The following is a 23,720-nucleotide window of genomic DNA, read 5'->3' on the forward strand; positions in this document are numbered from 1 at the left end:
TATGATATTAAAGAACATGTTTTAATTGTTCTTGTGAGGATGTGATTATTTTGTATTTCAACATCTCAGTTTGAAACAGACTTAGAAGCATTTCAATGTCAATTCACTTCTATTTTAATTTTCTAGTAACATACACAACCTTTTTCTAAATTACACACATAATGTTTAAAACTGATCAAAAACAGCCTGATCAAATATCTCATAATTCTCTACTTCTTATTGTTGATTATAATAACTCTGTCTGATCTTTGGACTTTGCCTGACATCTTTTATCATCCTGCAGCTGCCTGTTAGACTTCAACACTCACTGATGCATCATAATAAACACATAAACACATGTTCTTCCTCATATTTTCTGCTTTTGTCATTTTTCAAAATAGTGTAAATTACTGAATATGATCAAAACTTCCCACAAAACAAAATGTCTACGTGAATTTGTCCTCAAATATTTAGCAAAATCTTTCAACACTAAATGCTGTATTAACCATTTTTATGGGTTGTAGCGAATCAGACCCTGTTAATATATAATCGAATTGTTTTTCCAAACATGATCAGGCATAAAATTTGCTTGTAAAACCATGAATATCTTTACTGAGTACTTCCCAGAACATCATATACAGTATATGTGTGTAAAACAAGTATTTTCAACAGAATAGAAAAACTACTTTCACAAGAACAAATGAATTGAATGAAACAAACTGACTGATGCTGAACATACTCAACATCCTGTTGGAGAAATGTCACCTTTGTTGCCCCTCGTGGAGCTGAACAAAGAGAAACTACATCCACATAATGCAACTGAGTGTTTGTAAATGTAAACATGTACTAAACTTTTAAATCATATGTATCAGAAACTGTTTGCCTCACGTTGTTTCACTGTGTGACTGTATGCAGGTTAGAATCTGCAGTTAAGATGGACGACATCTTACATGAGCGAGTTGGAACAGCCCAACCTGGCTGCCTTGTCTCTGTTATTGTGTCCTTGTTGTGTCTTTGACCTCTAATCAAGCGCTCACTCCCTGAAACACAGCAGCTCCTCTCCACTCGGGGTTCAGGTCGCACAGCAGATGTGAACTGAAACTGTTTTAGACGTGTCTCCAGTGTTTTACAGGCTTGCTTCAGAGAAAGAGAAACAGAGGAGGGCCGATAGATGAATATTTGATTGTGTGTTCTGTAATATTGATGTGGTTCAGAGGCCTTGAGTCCGGCTCCTGCGGCTACATTAGCGCACCGGTAGTGTTTGAGTTCTCCCCGACCTTTTAGTAAAGAAAGCCTTTATGGTATTAATATGATGATGAATCGTGTCAGTATGCAGACACATGTTCAAGTATTTACTACTGAAGGTTTTTATTCAGTATTTTATCATCTCATAAATTGGACAATACCTTTTTTCTGTGTTGTAACCTTGAGCATGTTGTGCTGGCGGGTGTCTGCTGGTCATCAGTTAACAGCCTTACAAATAAGTGTGCAAGGTGAATGAAACTGCAGGTAACCATAGTTACCTAACCATGAGCCAACAGTCATCCGACACCGCCACGTTAAATGGAAGTAGATGACACATAATTGTACCAAATATCAATATCAAATTTGGCAGTTGATGTTCATGTTTCAGAGGGAGACAAATTATTGATACCATGTTCACAGTAAAGAAAAAATGGCTCGTCCAGGAAATCTGGCGAAACAAGTGTCCATCTCACGAGGCATTTTGGTTATTTAAGACCTTTTTAAGATCTCAATCTGTCTGAATTCTAACGATTAAATAGTCTCATGTGCAAATATTGTCTTAAAAAACAATATATATCCACATGTTCATGGTCTTTTATTTAGATATACATAAGACAAAGGCTCTATTTTCCATGTGTGTCCTGATTTTAAAAGTTTGTGTATAATGAAGGGCTGCAACTAAACATTTCATAACACATATATCTTTTTATTATTTTTAGTTGAACATGTTTTCTTCAGTAAAATTCATAACGTGCTTCATGCATGTGCCTTGGCCTCGCAATCGACAATAAAACCTTTTTGATTCTTTACAGCAAACCAGCGTTAATACATTTATAAGAAGCAGCGAAATTCAAGAAAATAAACTCTGTCATGTGGTGGGTGTTTTTCCAGGACCGAAATGCAAGCTCACAGACTCGGGTATCGGTTCCAAAATACAGTCTTTATTGTGATAAACAAAAACAAACAAACCAAAAGGTGGCACCTATCGTGTCCACTTGCTTCCAGTCGGGAGGGCAACTCGACCGACAGATCCGGGGAGACACGGCAGGCAGGGCAGCCGGCAGACCAGCGGAAGCAACGGCGTCAATAATGAGTGATGTGACGAGATGTGCCGACGCTAAGAAGCGTGTGTCGAGTAACGGAGGGGGCGTGTCCTCGATGCGTGTCGAGGCTGGCTTCATTTAGGGGAGGAGCCAAAAATGATGACGTCCGAAGCCTCGCTGCCCGGCTGTACCACGTGACTGCTTCGGGAAGTGGTTCAGATTTTGCCGGGAGGTTTGACAGCAATATAAACCCCTCAGGCTCCATTCAAAATGTGGGTTGTTGGTGGAGAGTTGAGGTCAGTTGAGAGTTTGGATAGTTTGGATAGTTTGGAGAGTTTAGAGAGAGAGATAGTTTGGAGAAGTTAGAGAGAGAGATAGGTGATAAGATGGAGCCAGCTGGGAAGAGGAGGATTTCCCCTGTGTGGGAACACTTTGATTTGATAACTCCTAATAAGCTAAATCTAACTCTATTTCAGACACATTAGGTTTGCTTATCAAGAACTGTATTTTTCACAGTTTCTTATTTTATTCAAAGGTGAGGTGTTTATTGTGCTCCAAGGAGTTGGGGTACAATAACAACACCTCATCCATGCTGAGGCGTTACTGTGCCTTGCATGAGAATAAGGAGGAAACTGGAGCTTCACCCAGCCAAGGTAAGTCATTACAATATTACAAATGCACAATCACAATTTTTCCCTGTTCACTTTTGTTTATTGTGCAAATAAAGACAGGTAACAGACACTGTATTTATTCTCTTTTAACCAGCCACCAGAAAACAAGAGCTGGATGAAGCCCTCGTCTCCATGATAGTGAAGGACACACAGCCCTTCAGTATTGTGGATGATGTTGGATTCAGGGCATTTGTGTCCAAACTGGATCCTAATTATGTTCTCCCTACAAGGCAGGTATGTATGGGTGCATGCATGAAAAAAATGAGTACTTTATTGTGTCTCACAGTTCAGCACTATATATTTTTTCCTTTAGGCTCTGAAGGCCATGGTGGAGGCCAAGTATGAGTCAGCTAAGGAGAAGGAGAAGGCTAAAGTGGAAAAGGTGGCTGCTGTTAGCCTTACTTCTGACATGTGGACATCCACAAAACCAAAAACTGTTGAGAAACTGTTATTTCTGAATAAAAATGAATAAAATGTCCCCTGTCCTGTACATCATTGTCCAAGTTACACAAGCATATTCAGTCCCCTCTTCCTAGTTCCACAAGCACTTCCACTGTCCTCTGCCTACTTAAGCCCATGCCATTTTCCTAAAGTGACAGAAAAACATGATTACACAACCTGCCATATCATATGATACTACCATTTTGGGAAAATTTACACACAGAATACATTCAAAAAATATTTTATTATGCACATATGTGATAATTTATGTACAGAAATTATTTGGTCATACATTTTTGTAATTCATAGTCATTCCCAACAGCCATAACAGACACAAAAATGCAATGCATCACATTATGTGGTTCAGATACAGCTGCCTGTGATTATACACTTGGCCAGTAGGTGGTTTCGTGTGCACATGAAGCTTTGAGAAATGAACCCTTTCTCGAACCAATTGGCTGAAGTGGTTCGATGCCTCATGAGGCTTCATCTCACCATCACTATCAATAATCCTCAGAGTCGGGAGGGAAACTCCACCTACTGGTGACTTTGACAGGGAGCTCCGCAGGAGGAACAGGAGCCGGGGGAACGGGAACAGGACAGAGAACAGACGGAGGATGGACGGGCGGCTAACAAAAATGAACCCACAACCAGAGGAATGCAGGGGCAGGGTACATATAGCCCGGGGAGGTGATCAGGGAGATGCAGCACACCTGCAGGTGGTGATCAGGGGTGAGTGGCTGCATCTGCTGGGAACTGTGAGGGGCGTGGCCATGGGAGGTGAGGGGCGTGGCCACAGACAAGCAGACAGGGGACACAGGAGGAGAAGAGGTGATGGGGGTCAAAACGGAGGAAAAAACCAGACTCCTGACACTCTCCCATTTTGTTTATGTATCTACATGATAAATGACTTTGCATGTGGAAATTAGATTTTTACTCATATACACCTTTAATTCAGCGCTGCATATAAAAATCACATTTAGTAATGCTGAATCAGCAGGCAGCTCAGCCAGTGTCTCCCATCATGTAAAACCTTCCACGTCACCTTAAGAGCACTAACATGGACCAAGGGATGCTTTTATTTTGGAGCAACCTTGTTTCCATTTCCCCCCAAAATTCATGATTCACTTCAAGTAATTCAAATTATTCATCTATTTTAGAAATGACCTGATCAGTTTTTCATTTTCAAATCAATATTTAAAAAATGTCTTTACACAGAAAATTGTATTTTCAGAGCCTCTGTGGTGGGAGCTGCAGTTCCTCTCTTGATTTCATGAAATCCAAGCTTCACATGTCCACTGTGCCTGTGACTGCACTTTCAGGGTGGAAGGTGAAGGTGAAGAAAGGCTCGTCATTCACTTCCAGTGTTCATGATTCACCACTGAGATCCCACTGCAACTCATTTCATGTGGAGTTAACTGAGAACCTTGAACATGGACTCTTCTGTTCACCTCACAGCTCACAATTTAGTACATCGTCAGCTTTCCGTCAATAAATTTGAAATTCTTCATCCAAAAGTCCATAAATCCATCTTTGGTCTCATGTCTATAAGACGTCAGTGTTGCTGTTTCTGCACGGCAATGAAGGTAAGGTCGCTTTTAAAAGAAGAAATAACACATCTTTAAATTAAAATTGAAATGATGAGATGATAATCAACAAATTGCAGCATTCATAAAATCAGTGCACTCAGAGGTTTCACCTGTACAATCTGTCTTGGTCTGGTTTGACCAGCAGCTTTGTCACTTCATTTAAATCTTATTACTGAGTAGTACTTTAAAATCACTGTGTGTATTCACCAACTTGATGACTTTCCTCGTATTGTGCCGCCATGTTTTAGCATTCATGATCCTGTAATTGTGACTTGTGGCCATAATTATCCAGCAAAAGTGATTCACTTACCTGTTGATCATGAAGAGAAAACGAGAACTTTCTACCATTTACTTGTGATTGAAGTCAGCTATCTGTAGAGGGCAGTCTTTGATTAACGTTTCTCTGCTGCTCACAGTGCTGCTCTGTTCTGTTCTGCATTATGTTTCCCTCCTTTATGATTTTAGGTTATATCATCTTATCAATAGCAGTAAAGTTTGATGTAAATTCCTCGGTACTTTCACAGAGGTCAGAAGTTTAAAGAGGAGTTTATGCTCTCGAGTATTGATGCAACCAGAGTTGTTGATGTTTTGATGTTAGCTGTGGTCATATTTGTGTGCATGACACGCATGTGTACAGTGCACCAATGACTGTAACTGAAAACTAATGTGAGCCCATGTACCAAGTTCTCTCCTCAGATTAAATGTCATTTAAGATGCAAGAGAAAATTGCAGTTTTGTATTTCAACATCAGAGGTTTGAGGGTTTCTTTGTCTCTGATGTCACTGGTACATTTTTATAGTATAGATGATACCAGCATGCCAGCGGGTGCTGGGTTTCAAACTTTGGAGACTGCTCACTGATCTGAGCCAAAGACCAACAGTAACCAGCTGGTTTGACCTTTAACTTTAACTTTAGACTTGACATGGTTGATTACACACCTTTGAATCAAAGAAAAAGTGAAAATCCTCTTTGTGGTAAATTACTTCCTGCATCTCAAGCAGGTCTCTGCAGGTTTATTTAAAGATAACATGTCATGTTATTGATCCCTTGGAGAGAAATGAATATAGAAGCAGAGGAAACAGACCACAGAAGCCAGAATCAGTGCAGATAAGCAAAATAATTTACAAATATGAATCAAAACAAAATCACGCTGCATTATAACTTTGACCAGTGTGAATAATGGAACAGACACACACTGCTAAAACTATGTGGACACCTGATCATGCCATCTGTATGTTACCTTGTCTGTTCATATTCACTAATGAAAATATCAATTAAAATTTAAATGGATATTGAACCTGTATAAAAGTATTCTTAAATTCTTAAAAAAAACAGTTTAATATTATCAAAGTTTAGGGTTTTCTCAAAAACAGCTGCAAAAAAGGTTGTAACAGACTCTGAATCCATGGACCAATCAGGAAAGGGGGCCCAGTGTAAAAAGGAGAGTGAAGTCAGCTGACAGAGAGGAAGAAAACATGACGACTCTGCACAGGCCAGTCAGACACCTTATTAAATTAAGATTCAACACTGAGAGGAAGTTTGAGATGAATATGAGAGGAACCGACATGAACTCTGGATTGAATGGTTGCATATCAGAGCCATTCGCTGGGTCAGAAAGTTTTCTCTGTCAAAGCCCTGGAGAGTTTCATTGAGCTCCTGCAATGTTGTTATGACGGCTGAGATAATGCAGCATCCTGTCGTGTTGTGTGGTGTTTTCCTTCAAGAACGTGTGTGTCGAGCCATGAACACTAAATACATCCAGATCACAGGATCACATTTAAAGTTGATGTTCAGGATGAAAACCTGTTCAGGATAAGAAAGGCTGCTGGACATCGGCCCCTTGAACAAAGTCCACTTCCTGGAGGCGGGGCTTAATGATCCTCCTCCATGGAGAACATGCAGGAGCTCTCCAGGCTGCACAGAGACCAGGATCCTCTGGACCGAGTCCAGTCCTGATCCGGTTTGTTGTGAGACACTAGCTCCTCACTTAAAGACCGACTCACTAAAAGATGTTCTGCTTTAAAAAAACACGTATCATCGAAAACAACGACAACAACGAGTTTTTCTTCAATATCAGTAAAATAAATGAGAAGAAGAGAAGAAAGAACAGAAAAGATGACAAGAATTCAACATGTATTATTTTCAATAATCGTCTGTATGTTTTACAGCTGAGGTTTGATGATGGTGAAAAGCAGAAAGTCAGCAGAAAGGACTCATGTAAGACAGATAATATTAAAAGTAAATAATTTTTAAACAGGTTTCTGATGAAGTGTCCCATCAAGAGACATGATTAATATTCAATAAGGAAACAGTGTTATACTTATATAAATACATATAAATAACTGTAAATACTTTTATCAACCTCTGCAGTGAACATTAATATTAAAAAGGTCAGAAAGTGGAAATAAAATATTCAGTGTTGAAATAACCAGCCTAAACAGATCTCTGTCTCCATCTTGTGGTGATCACAGGAATTAAAATCCCTCCATTCAATCACATCCTGAGTGTAAACTGTACAGTCAGTGGAGTTGAAGACATTCTGCAGATGGAAGAATTATGTCCCTAAAAAATGGATCAAGTTGGAAACAAAATGAATTTAACACGGAAATAGTTTTTCTTTGTTGTCTTCTTTTGCCGTTTCCACACATTTCTTAAGATTTCTCACTTACATTACTGACCTTGTTCTGTATAAACTATAAAATATCACATAATTCAGCAGCGCTGTAAGAAGACCAAGTCTAAACTAAATTATTGTAAAACACATGTTTGAAAAGAATAAAGTTCAAAGATCCAAAACTGGAATCATTCATCAAAATATGAAAGAAAGTCAAAAACAGAAATGATGAAAAGACTGAAACAGATTTTATTACAGAGGATATATTCTACTTTACAATGTTGTGTTACTAAAACAAAGATGCTGATAACCTGAAATATTTAAACATTTGATCAGTAAAGTTTGTGTCCAGCTGATATGAAACAGTTTCATCACTTTGTAGACAAAGTTTGTGTTGAATTCATCTTTCTTTTAAGAAGTAGAACAACTTCAACATTAAAGCTTCTGTAATGTTTTAAAAAACAGAGAAAGTAACATGAGAACACGACTGTGCAGCACAACGTGAGAACTCACTGGACACACGACATTTGTTATAAGACAAGGAAGCAGCATCATGAAGATTACAACATGATCAGAGTCATATTACAACTTGACAAACATTTTGGAGAATTCCATCAAACGTAAGATGATCATTAAAAAACAGGAGTCTCCATTTAAAAAAGAAAAGAAAGGAAAACAAACAAGGAAACCCTTCATCACTGAAGTCTGTCAAAGAGTTATCTCTGGGGGGAACAACTCTTTAGGTTTTCATGTTGCACTGAAGTTCCATGAAAACAACAAAATGAATGAAAACCATTTTACCTGATTGATTTCAGACGGTACACAGTTGGAGAAACAATTTCTGTGATCCTCGACATCAAATCAAGTCGGCTGTACAACAAAATAACATCATGAAAAGACACATGGTGCTTTTTAATTCATTGAGACTCTGAGAATAAAGAGGAAAATAATCCAATTAAAATGTGTTAAAGACTAAAAACATGTGACACAACCAGAAACAAAGTATTTGATGCAGCTGGTGAGTTTAGTTGCTGCTAACTCAGCTAATAATTAAAACCACGTCAATTTGTTTCAGTGAGATTTTAAACTGAACATGTAATAAAGTTTCACTTTATAGATTTGATATCTTTCTGGATTATCTGATGTTTAACTTGATTTTTCAGATCTGAAAGGAGTAGTTTTAACACGCCTACTTTTCTAAAGTAATGATTAACTTTCCAACTAAAAACTATTTCTGGGTTTTACATCTTTTAAATTTTGTACATCAAACCTTTGTTGGATGGTTGACAGTATTTCAGAACACAGAGACCGTGATACAAATCAATGAAGGGACATCAAATCTGCTTTAAAGAAAAAATAAAAGACATCAAGACCAAAAATGTTTGACTGTAAAGATTGAAGATGAGTTTAGAGTAAAAAAAAAAATGAAACACAAAAAAAAATAGAATTCAGGAATTTGGACATTTGAACATTACAGAGAAATCTCAGTCTGACAGACTTTGATATCAGAAGTTTTGGCATCACCAGCTTCTCCAATATAGAAATATGGGAAGAGTTTCTCAGTGAAAGTGTCTCTGTGAGTGCAGATGTGAGTCATGTCTTCAGGGTTGTAGAAGGACACCTCCCCCATGTCATAGTCCAGCTGGACTCTGATCCTCTGGAGACTCTTCTTCACTCTGACAGTCTTACCCACAACATCAATGTATTCTCCACTGTCATGCAATAAACACCAGACTCCATATTTTGGTAAAGCACTTCTTTTTCCCTTCCTGTCAACTGACTCTTTAACTAAACCTATAGTCCAGAAAGGATGGTCTCCCACCTCCACCTCCCAGCTGTGTTTCCCTGAGCTGAAACCCTCAGAGCCCAGAACAGTGACATATTTAGTGTTTCTCTCTGGATTGTCAGGAAGCTGCTGGTTTGTGTCTCCATGTCTCACACTGGTCAGATCATCAGACAGATGGAGCCATCGGTTTGCAGTGTTTGGGTCCAGAATGACAGGACTGAAGTGGACCTTCTCCTTCATCTTCTCCCAGACTCTGAAGGACAGGTTGCCCAGGTGTTTGGCCACATCTATCAGCGCTCCTGAGACCAGCTGTGGATCTGACAGTGAGCTCTGGGCTCTGGCTCTGGTCTGAGTGGCTTTATAACTGCTGAGGAACGGCACGTTGTGTTTCTGCAGGTCTTCTTCAACAGCACAGATACTGTCTGACAGAGAGGAGATCTGCTCCTGAATCCTCTTCATCTCTCTGCTGATAGTCTTCCCCTTCTGCTCCTCTTCCTCCCTCAGAGCTGCCAGTCTGGACTCCTCTTCCTCTTTCAGGAACTGGTGGATCTTGTTGAACTCTGCTCTGATCTGCCTCTCTGTGGACAACAGCTGCTTCTTGGAGTGTTCACTCATTTCATTGTATGTTTCCTCCACTTGTTTGTATTTGTCCTTCTTGTCCTGCAGAGACTTTAAGTCAGATTTCAGCTGCTCCTTCAGATCACTGACTGCTTGTTCTACAGGAACCACTTTGTGAGTCTGATGGAGAGAAAACTCACAGACAGGACACACAGCTCTCTGCTCGTCCTCACAGAACAAGGAAGGGATTTCTGGATGTTTATCACACAGCACCTCCTCCTTCTCTTTCTCCTTTTCTTTTGCCATCTCAGGTGAACTGGTCCTCTGTCTCTCAGCAAACGAGTCAGCCAGTTCCTTCAGTGTAAAATTCACTAGAGGATCTTTAGAAGATTTTCTTTTACAAATTGGACAGTTTTTGTTTCCAGCTTGTTCCCAGAATTTCTTTAGGCAGCTTGAACAGAAGTTGTGGCTGCAGCTCAGAGACACAGGATCTCTGAAAGTCTCTGAACACACATGGCAGCTCAGGAAACTTTCTAAAAGAGATCTCTCAGCCATTTGTAATTGAAGTCTTTTAAAAGCAGGACTCACCAAGTTACAGTTTCTTCAACTTTCCACTTAAATTCCTCCAAATAAATGTTGTTCAGCAGAGATCTCACACCCTGTAATGGCGTCTCGGCTCTCTTCAACAATGTCAAAATCTACTTTCATTGTCTCTCACCTCGTCATGTGTTAAACTATTTGCTGTTGAAGATAAAATGTAGTAAAACTGGTTCCCTGTGAGCTTTGAGCAGCGTGTTGAAATGTTCACTGGAGGACTAAAGAACAAACAAAGTTTAAAGTGATTTTAAGAACTGTAAGAATTTAATGTTTTATTACGTTAAAAAGAAAGAAAGAATAAAAACATGTTGTGCTAACATGTTTCCTGTTACTGCAGTCAGAAAAGCTGCAATGTAAAGTGTCTCCAGCAGATGGTGTCAGGACGTCTTCCAGAGGGACATGTTGGACTTTTCTTTGAGTACAGAACAACTTCCTTGTTGTAAAGTTGGCAAACAGAATGAAATGCTCACATCTTAATATATTCATGTATTTTCTTTCTTTTTAACGTAATAAAACATTAAATTGTGACAGTTCTTAAAATCACTTCCAACTCTAACAAAGTGGAGGTTTGTTCTTTAGTCCTCCAGTGAACAGTGAACATTTCAACACGCTGCTCAAAGCTCACAGGGAACCAGTTTTACTACATTTGATCTTCAGCAGCAGTAACAGGAAACATGTTGTGCTGACATGTCAGCATGAACGTGTTCATTTACACTTTGATTAAATGTTGGGATTCACTCAAACTTCAGCTACATGTGGCACAATAAGTGGTGCACAGCTTATTGAACAAGTCATGTTTTGATCAAATGTAAGTACAGAAGGAGTTTTATATGTTCTGAATGTGTTCTTTGTGTTTTTAGGAGAAGGAAGATCTGTTTTAGTAAAAGTCAAATGTAGGTCCAGTGTTATTCATCCCAGTATTAAGCAGCAGTGTCAGTAACCAGCCAGCAGGTGTCAGTGTCGTTGTGTGAGCAGCGTATACTAACCACGGTATTAAAATCACCTATGCAGAGGCAGTGAAGAGGGTCAGGCAGAGTGGAGGAACTGATGGAAGAAGTAAAGCAGCAAAACAACCCACAGCAGTCCCAGATCAGACAAATGAGGGTCAAATAATGGTCGACTTAAAGAAGCTCCTCACTTTCATTGCAGGTAGTAAATGTTACAGTGGAGGTCAAATCTAAAACAGAGAGAATCCAGATCATTGTTAAAGCAGCAGTCCACCACTTAGATATCAGCAGACTAACATGGGAGGAAGTAAGAAATGATCTCAGTATTCAGGCAAGTCAAATATGGGATGGATAGTTTTAATACACAATGATCCAATGAGAAGAATATGTAACTGTGGAGATCTGGACAAGTGAAGGAGAGTTTATAGTCATTCATTTGACTGACGGTCTCCTCCGTGGAACAACAGGTGATCGTGGTCCAACTCCTCAGGGTTAAAGGAGGCTCGTCATCTCCTTCGTCAAGGAGAATCCAAATCCAAAATCTACAGGGTTTTCCAGGTAACTCTAAAACCTAACCTGTATAAAAACAAGGCTGTTACTCTACGGCACGGGTGTCAAACTCGTTTTCACCCTGGTCCACATCAGCATTATGGTTGCCCTCAAAGGGCCGGTTGTAACTGTAAGACTGTATAAATGTAACTACTCCCTAACATATTGCTAAATAACTGTCTCTGCATTGTTTATTTAAGTATACAAATATTGCGCATGCATTTATATAAATGGAAAAATGCACATTTCTCAGTTATTATAACATAAATCCATTTAATTTAAGGTTGAGAAACCCACATTACTCTATCAAAGATCAAACTTTTACAGTGAATAACAAAGACAAATGTCATCAAACAAAAGTTATTAAATTAACTTTGTTTTGTTTTTTGTCTCAGTTGAGGGACAGAACTATATACAAATATTGTATTGTACAACACATAATTGTGAGCTGCTAAGAACATGTGTTTCATCTACATACTTCATTGGTTAATCATTGACAGCAAACTATCTGATATCAACTTTTATTACCTTCCTACAGAACAAGATGTGGCCTGAAGACTCCAACACAAACTGAACAGCCTTGTTTCCCTCTGATGATCTGACCAGCGTGAGAAATGAATTCTCAGACAGTCAGATGAACATATAATGTTTATCCCCCTGAAGTCTCATGTTTACTCTATCAGAGTGGTTCATGTACTTTGTCACAGACAGAGAACCTGTTTGAAGATCTAAACCAAACTTTTACCTTTAAAAATGTTCTGTATGATATGAAAGAACATGTTTTAATTGTTCTTGTGAGGATGTGATTATTTTGTATTTCAACATCTCAGTTTGAAACAGACTTAGAAGCATTTCAATGTTAATTCACTTCCATTTTAATTTTCTAGTAACATACACAACCTTTTTCTAAATTACACACGTAATGTTTAAAACTGATCAAAAACAGCCTGATCAAATATCTCATAATTCTCTACTTCTTATTGTTGATTATAATAACTCTGTCTGATCTTTGGACTTTGCCTGACGTCTTTTGTCATCCTGCAGCTGCCTGTTAGACTTCAACACTCACTGATGCATCATAATAAACACATAAATACATGTTCTTCCTCATATTTTCTGCTTTTGTCATTTTTCAAAATAGTGTAAATTACTGAATATGATCAAAACTTCCCACAAAACAAAATGTGAATTTGACCTCAAATATTTAGCAAAATCTCTCAACACTAAATGCTGTATTAACCATTTTTATGGGTTGTAGCGAATCAGACCCTGTTAATATATAATCGAATTGTTTTTCCAAACATGATCAGGCATAAAATTTGCTTGTAAAACCATGAATATCTTTACTGAGTACTTCCCAGAACATCATATACAGTATATGTGTGTAAAACAAGTATTTTCAACAGAATTGAAAAACTACTTTCACAAGAACAAAAGAATTGAATGAAACAAACTGACTGATGCTGAACATACTCAACATCCTGTTGGAGAAATGTCACCTTTGTTGCCCCTCGTGGAGCTGAACAAAGAGAAACTACGTCCACATAATGCAACTGAGTGTTTGTAAATGTAAACATGTACTAAACTTTTAAATCATATGTATCAGAAACTGTTTGCCTCACGTTGTTTCACTGTGTGACTGTATGCAGGTTAGAATCTGCAGTTAAGATGGACGACATCTTACATGAGCGAGTTGGAACAGCCCAACCTGGCTGCCTTGTCTCTGTTATTGTGTCCTTGTTGTGTCTTTGACCTCTAATCAAGCGCTCACTCCCTGAAACACAGCAGCTCCTCTCCACTCGGGGTTCAGGTCGCACAGCAGATGTGAACTGAAACTGTTTTAGACGTGTCTCCAGTGTTTTACAGGCTTGCTTCAGAGAAAGAGAAACAGAGGAGGGCCGATAGATGAATATTTGATTGTGTGCTCTGTAATATTGATGTGGTTCAGAGGCCTTGAGTCCGGCTCCTGCGGCTACATTAGCACACCGGTAGTGTTTGAGTTCTCCCCGACCTTTTAGTAAAGAAAGCCTTTATGGTATTAATATGATGATGAATCGTGTCAGTATGCAGACACATGTTCAAGTATTTACTACTGAAGGTTTTTATTCAGTATTTTATCATCTCATAAATTGGACAATACCTTTTTTCTGTGTTGTAACCTTGAGCATGTTGTGCTGGCGGGTGTCTGCTGGTCATCAGTTAACAGCCTTACAAATAAGTGTGCAAGGTGAATGAAACTGCAGGTAACCATAGTTACCTAACCATGAGCCAACAGTCATCCGACACCGCCACGTTAAATGGAAGTAGATGACACATAATTGTACCAAATATCAATATCAAATTTGGCAGTTGATGTTCATGTTTCAGAGGGAGACAAATTATTGATACCATGTTCACAGTAAAGAAAAAATGGCTCGTCCAGGAAATCTGGCGAAACAAGTGTCCATCTCACGAGGCATTTTGGTTATTTAAGATCTTTTTAAGATCTCAATCTGTTTGAATTCTAATGATTAAATAGTCTCATGTGCAAATATTGTCTTAAAAAACAATATACATCCACATGTTCATGGTCTTTTATTCAGATATACATAAGACAAAGGCTCTATTTTCCATGTGTGTCCTGATTTTAAAAGTTTGTGTATAATGAAGGGCTGCAACTAAACATTTCATAACACATATATCTTTTTATTATTTTTAGTTGAACATGTTTTCTTCAGTAAAATTCATAACGTGCTTCATGCATGTGCCTTGGCCTCGCAATCGACAATAAAACCTTTTTGATTCTTTACAGCAAACCAGCGTTAATGCATTTATAAGAAGCAGTGAAATTCAAGAAAATAAACTCTGTCATGTGGTGGGTGTTTTTCCAGGACCGAAATGCAAGCTCACAGACTCGGGTATCGGTTCCAAAATACAGTCTTTATTGTGACAAACAAAAACAAACAAACCAAAAGGTGGCACCTATCGTGTCCACTTGCTTCCAGTCGGGAGGGCAACTCGACCGACAGATCCGGGGAGACACGGCAGGCAGGGCAGCCGGCAGACCAGCGGAAGCAACGGCGTCAATAATGAGTGATGTGACGAGATGTGCCGACGCTAAGAAGCGTGTGTCGAGTAACGGAGGGGGCGTGTCCTCGATGCGTGTCGAGGCTGGCTTCATTTAGGGGAGGAGCCAAAAATGATGACGTCCGAAGCCTCGCTGCCCGGCTGTACCACGTGACTGCTTCGGGAAGTGGTTCAGATTTTGCCGGGAGGTTTGACAGCAATATAAACCCCTCAGGCTCCATTCAAAATGTGGGTTGTTGGTGGAGAGTTGAGGTCAGTTGAGAGTTTGGATAGTTTGGATAGTTTGGAGAGTTTAGAGAGAGAGATAGTTTGGAGAAGTTAGAGAGAGAGATAGGTGATAAGATGGAGCCAGCTGGGAAGAGGAGGATTTCCCCTGTGTGGGAACACTTTGATTTGATAACTCCTAATAAGCTAAATCTAACTCTATTTCAGACACATTAGGTTTGCTAATCAAGAACTGTATTTTTCACAGTTTCTTATTTTATTCAAAGGTGAGGTGTTTATTGTGCTCCAAGGAGTTGGGGTACAATAACAACACCTCATCCATGCTGAGGCGTTACCGTGCCTTGCATGAGAATAAGGAGGAAACTGGAGCTTCACCCAGCCAAGGTAAGTCATTACAATATTACAAATGCACAATCACAATTTTTCCCTGTTCACTTTTGTTTATTGTGCAAATAAAGACAGGTAACAGACACTGTATTTATTCTCTTTTAACCAGCCACCAGAAAACAAGAGCTGGATGAAGCCCTCGTCTCCATGATAGTGAAGGACACACAGCCCTTCAGTATTGTGGATGATGTTGGATTCAGGGCATTTGTGTCCAAACTGGATCCTAATTATGTTCTCCCTACAAGGCAGGTATGTATGGGTGCATGCATGAAAAAAATGAGTACTTTATTGTGTCTCACAGTTCAGCACTATATATTTTTTCCTTTAGGCTCTGAAGGCCATGGTGGAGGCCAAGTATGAGTCAGCTAAGGAGAAGGAGAAGGCTAAAGTGGAAAAGGTGGCTGCTGTTAGCCTTACTTCTGACATGTGGACATCCACAAAACCAAAAACTGTTGAGAAACTGTTATTTCTGAATAAAAATGAATAAAATGTCCCCTGTCCTGTACATCATTGTCCAAGTTACACAAGCATATTCAGTCCCCTCTTCCTAGTTCCACAAGCACTTCCACTGTCCTCTGCCTACTTAAGCCCATGCCATTTTCCTAAAGTGACAGAAAAACATGATTACACAACCTGCCATATCATATGATACTACCATTTTGGGAAAATTTACACACAGAATACATTCAAAAAATATTTTATTATGCACATATGTGATAATTTATGTACAGAAATTATTTGGTCATACATTTTTGTAATTCATAGTCATTCCCAACAGCCATAACAGACACAAAAATGCAATGCATCACATTATGTGGTTCAGATACAGCTGCCTGTGATTATACACTTGGCCAGTAGGTGGTTTCGTGTGCACATGAAGCTTTGAGAAATGAACCCTTTCTCGAACCAATTGGCTGAAGTGGTTCGATGCCTCATGAGGCTTCATCTCACCATCACTATCAATAATCCTCAGAGTCGGGAGGGAAACTCCACCTACTGGTGACTTTGACAGGGAGCTCCGCAGGAGGAACAGGAGCCGGGGGAACGGGAACAGGACAGAGAACAGACGGAGGATGGACGGGTGGCTAACAAAAATGAACTGACAACCAAAGGAATGCAGGGGCAGGGTACATATAGCCCGGGGAGGTGATCAGGGAGATGCAGCACACCTGCAGGTGGTGATCAGGGGTGAGTGGCTGCATCTGCTGGGAACTGTGAGGGGCGTGGCCATGGGAGGTGAGGGGCGTGGCCACAGACAAGCAGACAGGGGACACAGGAGGAGGAGAGGTGATGGGGGTCAAAACGGAGGAAAAAACCAGACTCCTGACACTCTCCCATTTTGTTTATGTATCTACATGATAAATGACTTTGCATGTGGAAATTAGATTTTTACTCATATACACCTTTAATTCAGCGCTGCATATAAAAATCACATTTAGTAATGCTGAATCAGCAGGCAGCTCAGCCAGTGTCTCCCATCATGTAAAACCTTCCACGTCACCTTAAGAGCACTAACATGGACCAAGGGATGCTTTTATTTTGGAGCAACCTTGTTTCCATTTCCCCCCAAAATTCATGATTCACTTCAAGTAATTCAAATTATTCATCTATTTTAGAAATGACCTGATCAGTTTTTCATTTTCAAATCAATATTTAAAAAATGTCTTTACACAGAAAATTGTATTTTCAGAGCCTCTGTGGTGGGAGCTGCAGTTCCTCTCTTGATTTCATGAAATCCAAGCTTCACATGTCCACTGTGCCTGTGACTGCACTTTCAGGGTGGAAGGTGAAGGTGAAGAAAGGCTCGTCATTCACTTCCAGTGTTCATGATTCACCACTGAGATCCCACCGCAACTCATTTCATGTGGAGTTAACTGAGAACCTTGAACATGGACTCTTCTGTTCACCTCACAGCTCACAATTTAGTACATCGTCAGCTTTCCGTCAATAAATTTGAAATTCTTCATCCAAAAGTCCATAAATCCATCTTTGGTCTCATGTCTATAAGACGTCAGTGTTGCTGTTTCTGCACGGCAATGAAGGTAAGGTCGCTTTTAAAAGAAGAAATAACACATCTTTAAATTAAAATTGAAATGATGAGATGATAATCAACAAATTGCAGCATTCATAAAATCAGTGCACTCAGAGGTTTCACCTGTACAATCTGTCTTGGTCTGGTTTGACCAGCAGCTTTGTCACTTCATTTAAATCTTATTACTGAGTAGTACTTTAAAATCACTGTGTGTATTCACCAACTTGATGACTTTCCTCGTATTGTGCCGCCATGTTTTAGCATTCATGATCCTGTAATTGTGACTTGTTGCCATAATTATCCAGCAAAAGCGATTCACTTACCTGTTGATCATGAAGAGAAAACGTGAACTTTCTACCGTTTACTTGTGATTGAAGTCAGCTATCTGTAGAGGGCAGTCTTTTATTAACGTTTCTCTGCTGCTCACAGTGCTGCTCTGTTCTGTTCTGCATTATGTTTCCCTCCTTTATGATTTTAGGTTATATCATCTTATCAAGAGCAGTAAAGTTTGATGTAAATTCCTCGGTACTTTCACAGAGGTCAGAAGTTTAAAGAGGAGTTTATGCTCTCGAGTATTGATGCAACCAGAGTTGTTGATGTTTTGATGTTAGCTGTGGTCATATTTGTGTGCATGACACGCATGTGTACAGTGCACCAATGACTGTAACTGAAAACTAATGTGAGCCCATGTACCAAGTTCTCTCCTCAGATTAAATGTCATTTAAGATGCAAGAGAAAATTGCAGTTTTGTATTTCAACATCAGAGGTTTGAGGGTTTCTTTGTCTCTGATGTCACTGGTACATTTTTATAGTATAGATGATACCAGCATGCCAGCGGGCGCTGGGTTTCAAACTTTGGAGACTGCTCACTGATCTGAGCCAAAGACCAACAGTAACCAGCTGGTTTGACCTTTAACTTTAACTTTAGACTTGACATGGTTGATTACACACCTTTGAATCAAAGAAAAAGTGAAAATCCTCTTTGTGGTAAATTACTTCCTGCATCTCAAGCAGGTCTCTGCAGGTTTATTTAAAGATAACATGTCATGTTATTGATCCCCTGGAGAGAAATGAACATAGAAGCAGAGGAAACAGACCACAGAAGCCAGAATCAGTGCAGATAAGCAGAATAATTTACAAATATGAATCAAAACAAAATCACGCTGCATTATAACTTTGACCAGTGTGAATAATGGAACAGACACACACTGCTAAAACTATGTGGACACATGATCATGCCATCTGTATGTTACCTTGTCTGTTCAAATTCACTGATGAAAATATCAGTTTAAATTTAAATGGATATTGAACCTGTATAAAAGTATTCTTTAATTCTTAAAAAAACAGTTTAATATTATCAAAGTTTAGGGTTTTCTCAAAAACAGCTGCAGAAAAGGTTGTAACAGACTCTGAATCCATGGACCAATCAGGAAAGGGGGCCCAGTGTAAAAAGGAGAGTGAAGTCAGCAGACAGAGAGGAAGAAAACATGACGACTCTGCACAGGCCAGTCAGACACCTTATTAAATTAAGATTCAACACTGAGAGGAAGTTTGAGATGAATATGAGAGGAACCGACATGAACTCTGGATTGAATGGTTGCATATCAGAGCCATTCGCTGGGTCAGAAAGTTTTCTCTGTCAAAGCCCTGGAGAGTTTCATTGAGCTCCTGCAATGTTGTTATGACGGCTGAGATAATGCAGCATCCTGTCGTGTTGTGTGGTGTTTTCCTTCAAGAACGTGTGTGTCGAGCCATGAACACTAAATACATCCAGATCACAGGATCACATTTAAAGTTGATGTTCAGGATGAAAACCTGTTCAGGATAAGAAAGGCTGCTGGACATCGGCCCCTTGAACATAGTCCACTTCCTGGAGGCGGGGCTTAGTGATCCTCCTCCATGGAGAACATGCAGGAGCTCTCCAGGCTGCACAGAGACCAGGATCCTCTGGACCGAGTCCAGTCCTGATCCGGTTTGTTGTGAGACACTAGCTCCTCACTTAAAGACCGACTCACTAAAAGATGTTCTGCTTTAAAAAAAAACACGTATCATCGAAAACAACGACAACAACGAGTTTTTCTTCAATATCAGTAAAATAAATGAGAAGAGAAGAAAGAACAGAAAAGATGACAAGAATTCAACATGTATTATTTTCAGTAATCATCTGTATGTTTTACAGCTGAGGTTTGATGATGGTGAAAAGCAGAAAGTCAGCAGAAAGGACTCATGTAAGACAGATAATATTAAAAGTAAATAATTTTTAAACAGGTTTCTGATGAAGTGTCCCATCAAGAGACATGATTAATATTCAATAAGGAAACAGTGTTATACTTATATAAATACATATAAATAACTGTAAATACTTTTATCAACCTCTGCAGTGAACATTAATATTAAAAAGGTCAGAAAGTGGAAATAAAATATTCAGTGTTGAAATAACCAGCCTAAACAGATCTCTGTCTCCATCTTGTGGTGATCACAGGAATTAAAATCCCTCCATTCAATCACATCCTGAGTGTAAACTGTACAGTCAGTGGAGTTGAAGACATTCTGCAGATGGAAGAATTATGTCCCTAAAAAATGGATCAAGTTGGAAACAAAATGAATTTAACACGGAAATAGTTTTTCTTTGTTGTCTTCTTTTGCCGTTTCCACACATTTCTTAAGATTTCTCACTTACATTACTGACCTTGTTCTGTATAAACTATAAAATATCACATAATTCAGCAGCGCTGTAAGAAGACCAAGTCTAAACTAAATTATTGTAAAACACATGTTTGAAAAGAATAAAGTTCAAAGATCCAAAACTGGAATCATTCATCAAAATATGAAAGAAAGTCAAAAACAGAAATGATGAAAAGACTGAAACAGATTTTATTACAGAGGATATATTCTACTTTACAATGTTGTGTTACTAAAACAAAGATGCTGATAACCTGAAATATTTAAACATTTGATCAGTAAAGTTTGTGTCCAGCTGATATGAAACAGTTTCATCACTTTGTAGACAAAGTTTGTGTTGAATTCATCTTTCTTTTAAGAAGTAGAACAACTTCAACATTAAAGCTTCTGTAATGTTTTAAAAAACAGAGAAAGTAACATGAGAACACGACTGTGCAGCACAACGTGAGAACTCACTGGACACACGACATTTGTTATAAGACAAGGAAGCAGCATCATGAAGATTACAACATGATCAGAGTCATATTACAACTTGACAAACATTTTGGAGAATTCCATCAAACGTAAGATGATCATTAAAAAACAGGAGTCTCCATTTAAAAAAGAAAAGAAAGGAAAACAAACAAGGAAACCCTTCATCACTGAAGTCTGTCAAAGAGTTATCTCTGGGGGGAACAACTCTTTAGGTTTTCATGTTGCACTGAAGTTCCATGAAAACAACAAAATGAATGAAAACCATTTTACCTGATTGATTTCAGACGGTACACAGTTGGAGAAACAATTTCTGTGATCCTCGACATCAAATCAAGTCGGCTGTACAACAAAATAACATCATGAAAAGACACATGGTGCTTTTTAATTCATTGAGACTCTGAGAATAAAGAGGAAAATAATCCAATTAAAATGTGTTAAAGACTAAAAACATGTGACACAACCAGAAACAAAGTATTTGATGCAGCTGGTGAGTTTAGTTGCTGCTAACTCAGCTAATAATTAAAACCACGTCAATTTGTTTCAGTGAGATTTTAAACTGAACATGTAATAAAGTTTCACTTTATAGATTTGATATCTTTCTGGATTATCTGATGTTTAACTTGATTTTTCAGATCTGAAAGGAGTAGTTTTAACACGCCTACTTTTCTAAAGTAATGATTAACTTTCCAACTAAAAACTATTTCTGGGTTTTACATCTTTTAAATTTTGTACATCAAACCTTTGTTGGATGGTTGACAGTATTTCAGAACACAGAGACCGTGATACAAATCAATGAAGGGACATCAAATCTGCTTTAAAGAAAAAATAAAAGACATCAAGACCAAAAATGTTTGACTGGAAAGATTGAAGATGAGTTTAGAGTAAAAAAAAAAATGAAACACAAAAAAAAATAGAATTCAGGAATTTGGACATTTGAACATTACAGAGAAATCTCAGTCTGACAGACTTTGATATCAGAAGTTTTGGCATCACCAGCTTCTCCAATATAGAAATATGGGAAGAGTTTCTCAGTGAAAGTGTCTCTGTGAGTGCAGATGTGAGTCATGTCTTCAGGGTTGTAGAAGGACACCTCCCCCATGTCATAGTCCAGCTGGACTCTGATCCTCTGGAGACTCTTCTTCACTCTGACAGTCTTACCCACAACATCAATGTATTCTCCACTGTCATGCAATAAACACCAGACTCCATATTTTGGTAAAGCACTTCTTTTTCCCTTCCTGTCAACTGACTCTTTAACTAAACCTATAGTCCAGAAAGGATGGTCTCCCACCTCCACCTCCCAGCTGTGTTTCCCTGAGCTGAAACCCTCAGAGCCCAGAACAGTGACATATTTAGTGTTTCTCTCTGGATTGTCAGGAAGCTGCTGGTTTGTGTCTCCATGTCTCACACTGGTCAGATCATCAGACAGATGGAGCCATCGGTTTGCAGTGTTTGGGTCCAGAATGACAGGACTGAAGTGGACCTTCTCCTTCATCTTCTCCCAGACTCTGAAGGACAGGTTGCCCAGGTGTTTGGCCACATCTATCAGCGCTCCTGAGACCAGCTGTGGATCTGACAGTGAGCTCTGGGCTCTGGCTCTGGTCTGAGTGGCTTTATAACTGCTGAGGAACGGCACGTTGTGTTTCTGCAGGTCTTCTTCAACAGCACAGATACTGTCTGACAGAGAGGAGATCTGCTCCTGAATCCTCTTCATCTCTCTGCTGATAGTCTTCCCCTTCTGCTCCTCTTCCTCCCTCAGAGCTGCCAGTCTGGACTCCTCTTCCTCTTTCAGGAACTGGTGGATCTTGTTGAACTCTGCTCTGATCTGCCTCTCTGTGGACAACAGCTGCTTCTTGGAGTGTTGACTCATTTCATTGTATGTTTCCTCCACTTGTTTGTATTTGTCCTTCTTGTCCTGCAGAGACTTTAAGTCAGATTTCAGCTGCTCCTTCAGATCACTGACTGCTTGTTCTACAGGAACCACTTTGTGAGTCTGGTGGAGAGAAAACTCACAGACAGGACACACAGCTCTCTGCTCGTCCTCACAGAACAATTTGGGTTCTTCTTGGTGTTTTCTGCACATCACCTCCATCTTCTTCTGTTCGTTTTCTGTCTCAGATGATCCAGATTTCTGTCTCCCAGCAAACAAGTCAGCCAGTTCCTTCAGTGTAAAATGCACTCCAGGATCTTCTTTAGAAGATTTTCTTTTACAAATTGGACAGTTTTTGTTTCCAGCTTGTTCCCAGAATTTCTTTAGGCAGCTTGAACAGAAGTTGTGGCTGCAGCTCAGAGACACAGGATCTCTGAAAGTCTCTGAACACACATGGCAGCTCAGGAAACTTTCTAAAAGAGCTCTCTCAGCCATTTGTAATTGAAGTCTTTTAAAAGCAGGACTCACCAAGTTACAGTTTCTTCAACTTTCCACTTAAATTCCTCCAAATAAATGTTGTTCAGCAGAGATCTCACACCCTGTAATGGCGTCTCCGCTCTCTTCAACAATGTCAAAATCTACTTTCATTGTCTCTCACCTCGTCATGTGTTAAACTATTTGCTGTTGAAGATAAAATGTAGTAAAACTGGTTCCCTGTGAGCTTTGAGCAGCGTGTTGAAATGTTCCCTGTTCACTGGAGGACTAAAGAACAAAGTTTAAAGTGATTTTAAGAACTGTAAGAATTTCATGTTTTATTACGTTAAAAAGAAAGAAAGAATAAAAACATGTTGTGCTAACATGTTTCCTGTTACTGCAGTCAGAAAAGCTGCAATGTAAAGTGTCTCCAGCAGATGGTGTCAGGACGTCTTCCAGAGGGACATGTTGGACTTTTCTTTGAGGACAGA

The 23,720-nt window shown here is 39.2% G+C and overlaps 2 protein-coding genes across 2 annotated transcripts; both read right to left on the bottom strand.

The window, feature by feature from the left end:
• Window positions 1–7,808: 7,808 nt before the first annotated feature.
• Window positions 7,809–10,611, bottom strand: LOC138191475 (nuclear factor 7, brain-like). The gene has a single exon (XM_069138319.1). The coding sequence runs from the start codon at window positions 10,479–10,481 to the stop codon at window positions 9,054–9,056; it is 1,428 nt and encodes a 475-aa protein (XP_068994420.1). The 5' UTR covers window positions 10,482–10,611; the 3' UTR covers window positions 7,809–9,053.
• A 9,969-nt stretch (window positions 10,612–20,580) lies between these two features.
• LOC138191479 (nuclear factor 7, brain-like) lies at window positions 20,581–23,359 on the bottom strand. The gene has a single exon (XM_069138327.1). The coding sequence runs from the start codon at window positions 23,248–23,250 to the stop codon at window positions 21,826–21,828; it is 1,425 nt and encodes a 474-aa protein (XP_068994428.1). The 5' UTR covers window positions 23,251–23,359; the 3' UTR covers window positions 20,581–21,825.
• Between the last annotated feature and the right edge of the window lie 361 nt (window positions 23,360–23,720).

Source organism: Embiotoca jacksoni, unplaced genomic scaffold, assembly GCF_022577435.1.
Source record: "Embiotoca jacksoni isolate LCO1_2020_lvr unplaced genomic scaffold, fEmbJac1.0.p SCAF_8, whole genome shotgun sequence".
NCBI classification, from domain to species: domain Eukaryota; kingdom Metazoa; phylum Chordata; class Actinopteri; family Embiotocidae; genus Embiotoca; species Embiotoca jacksoni.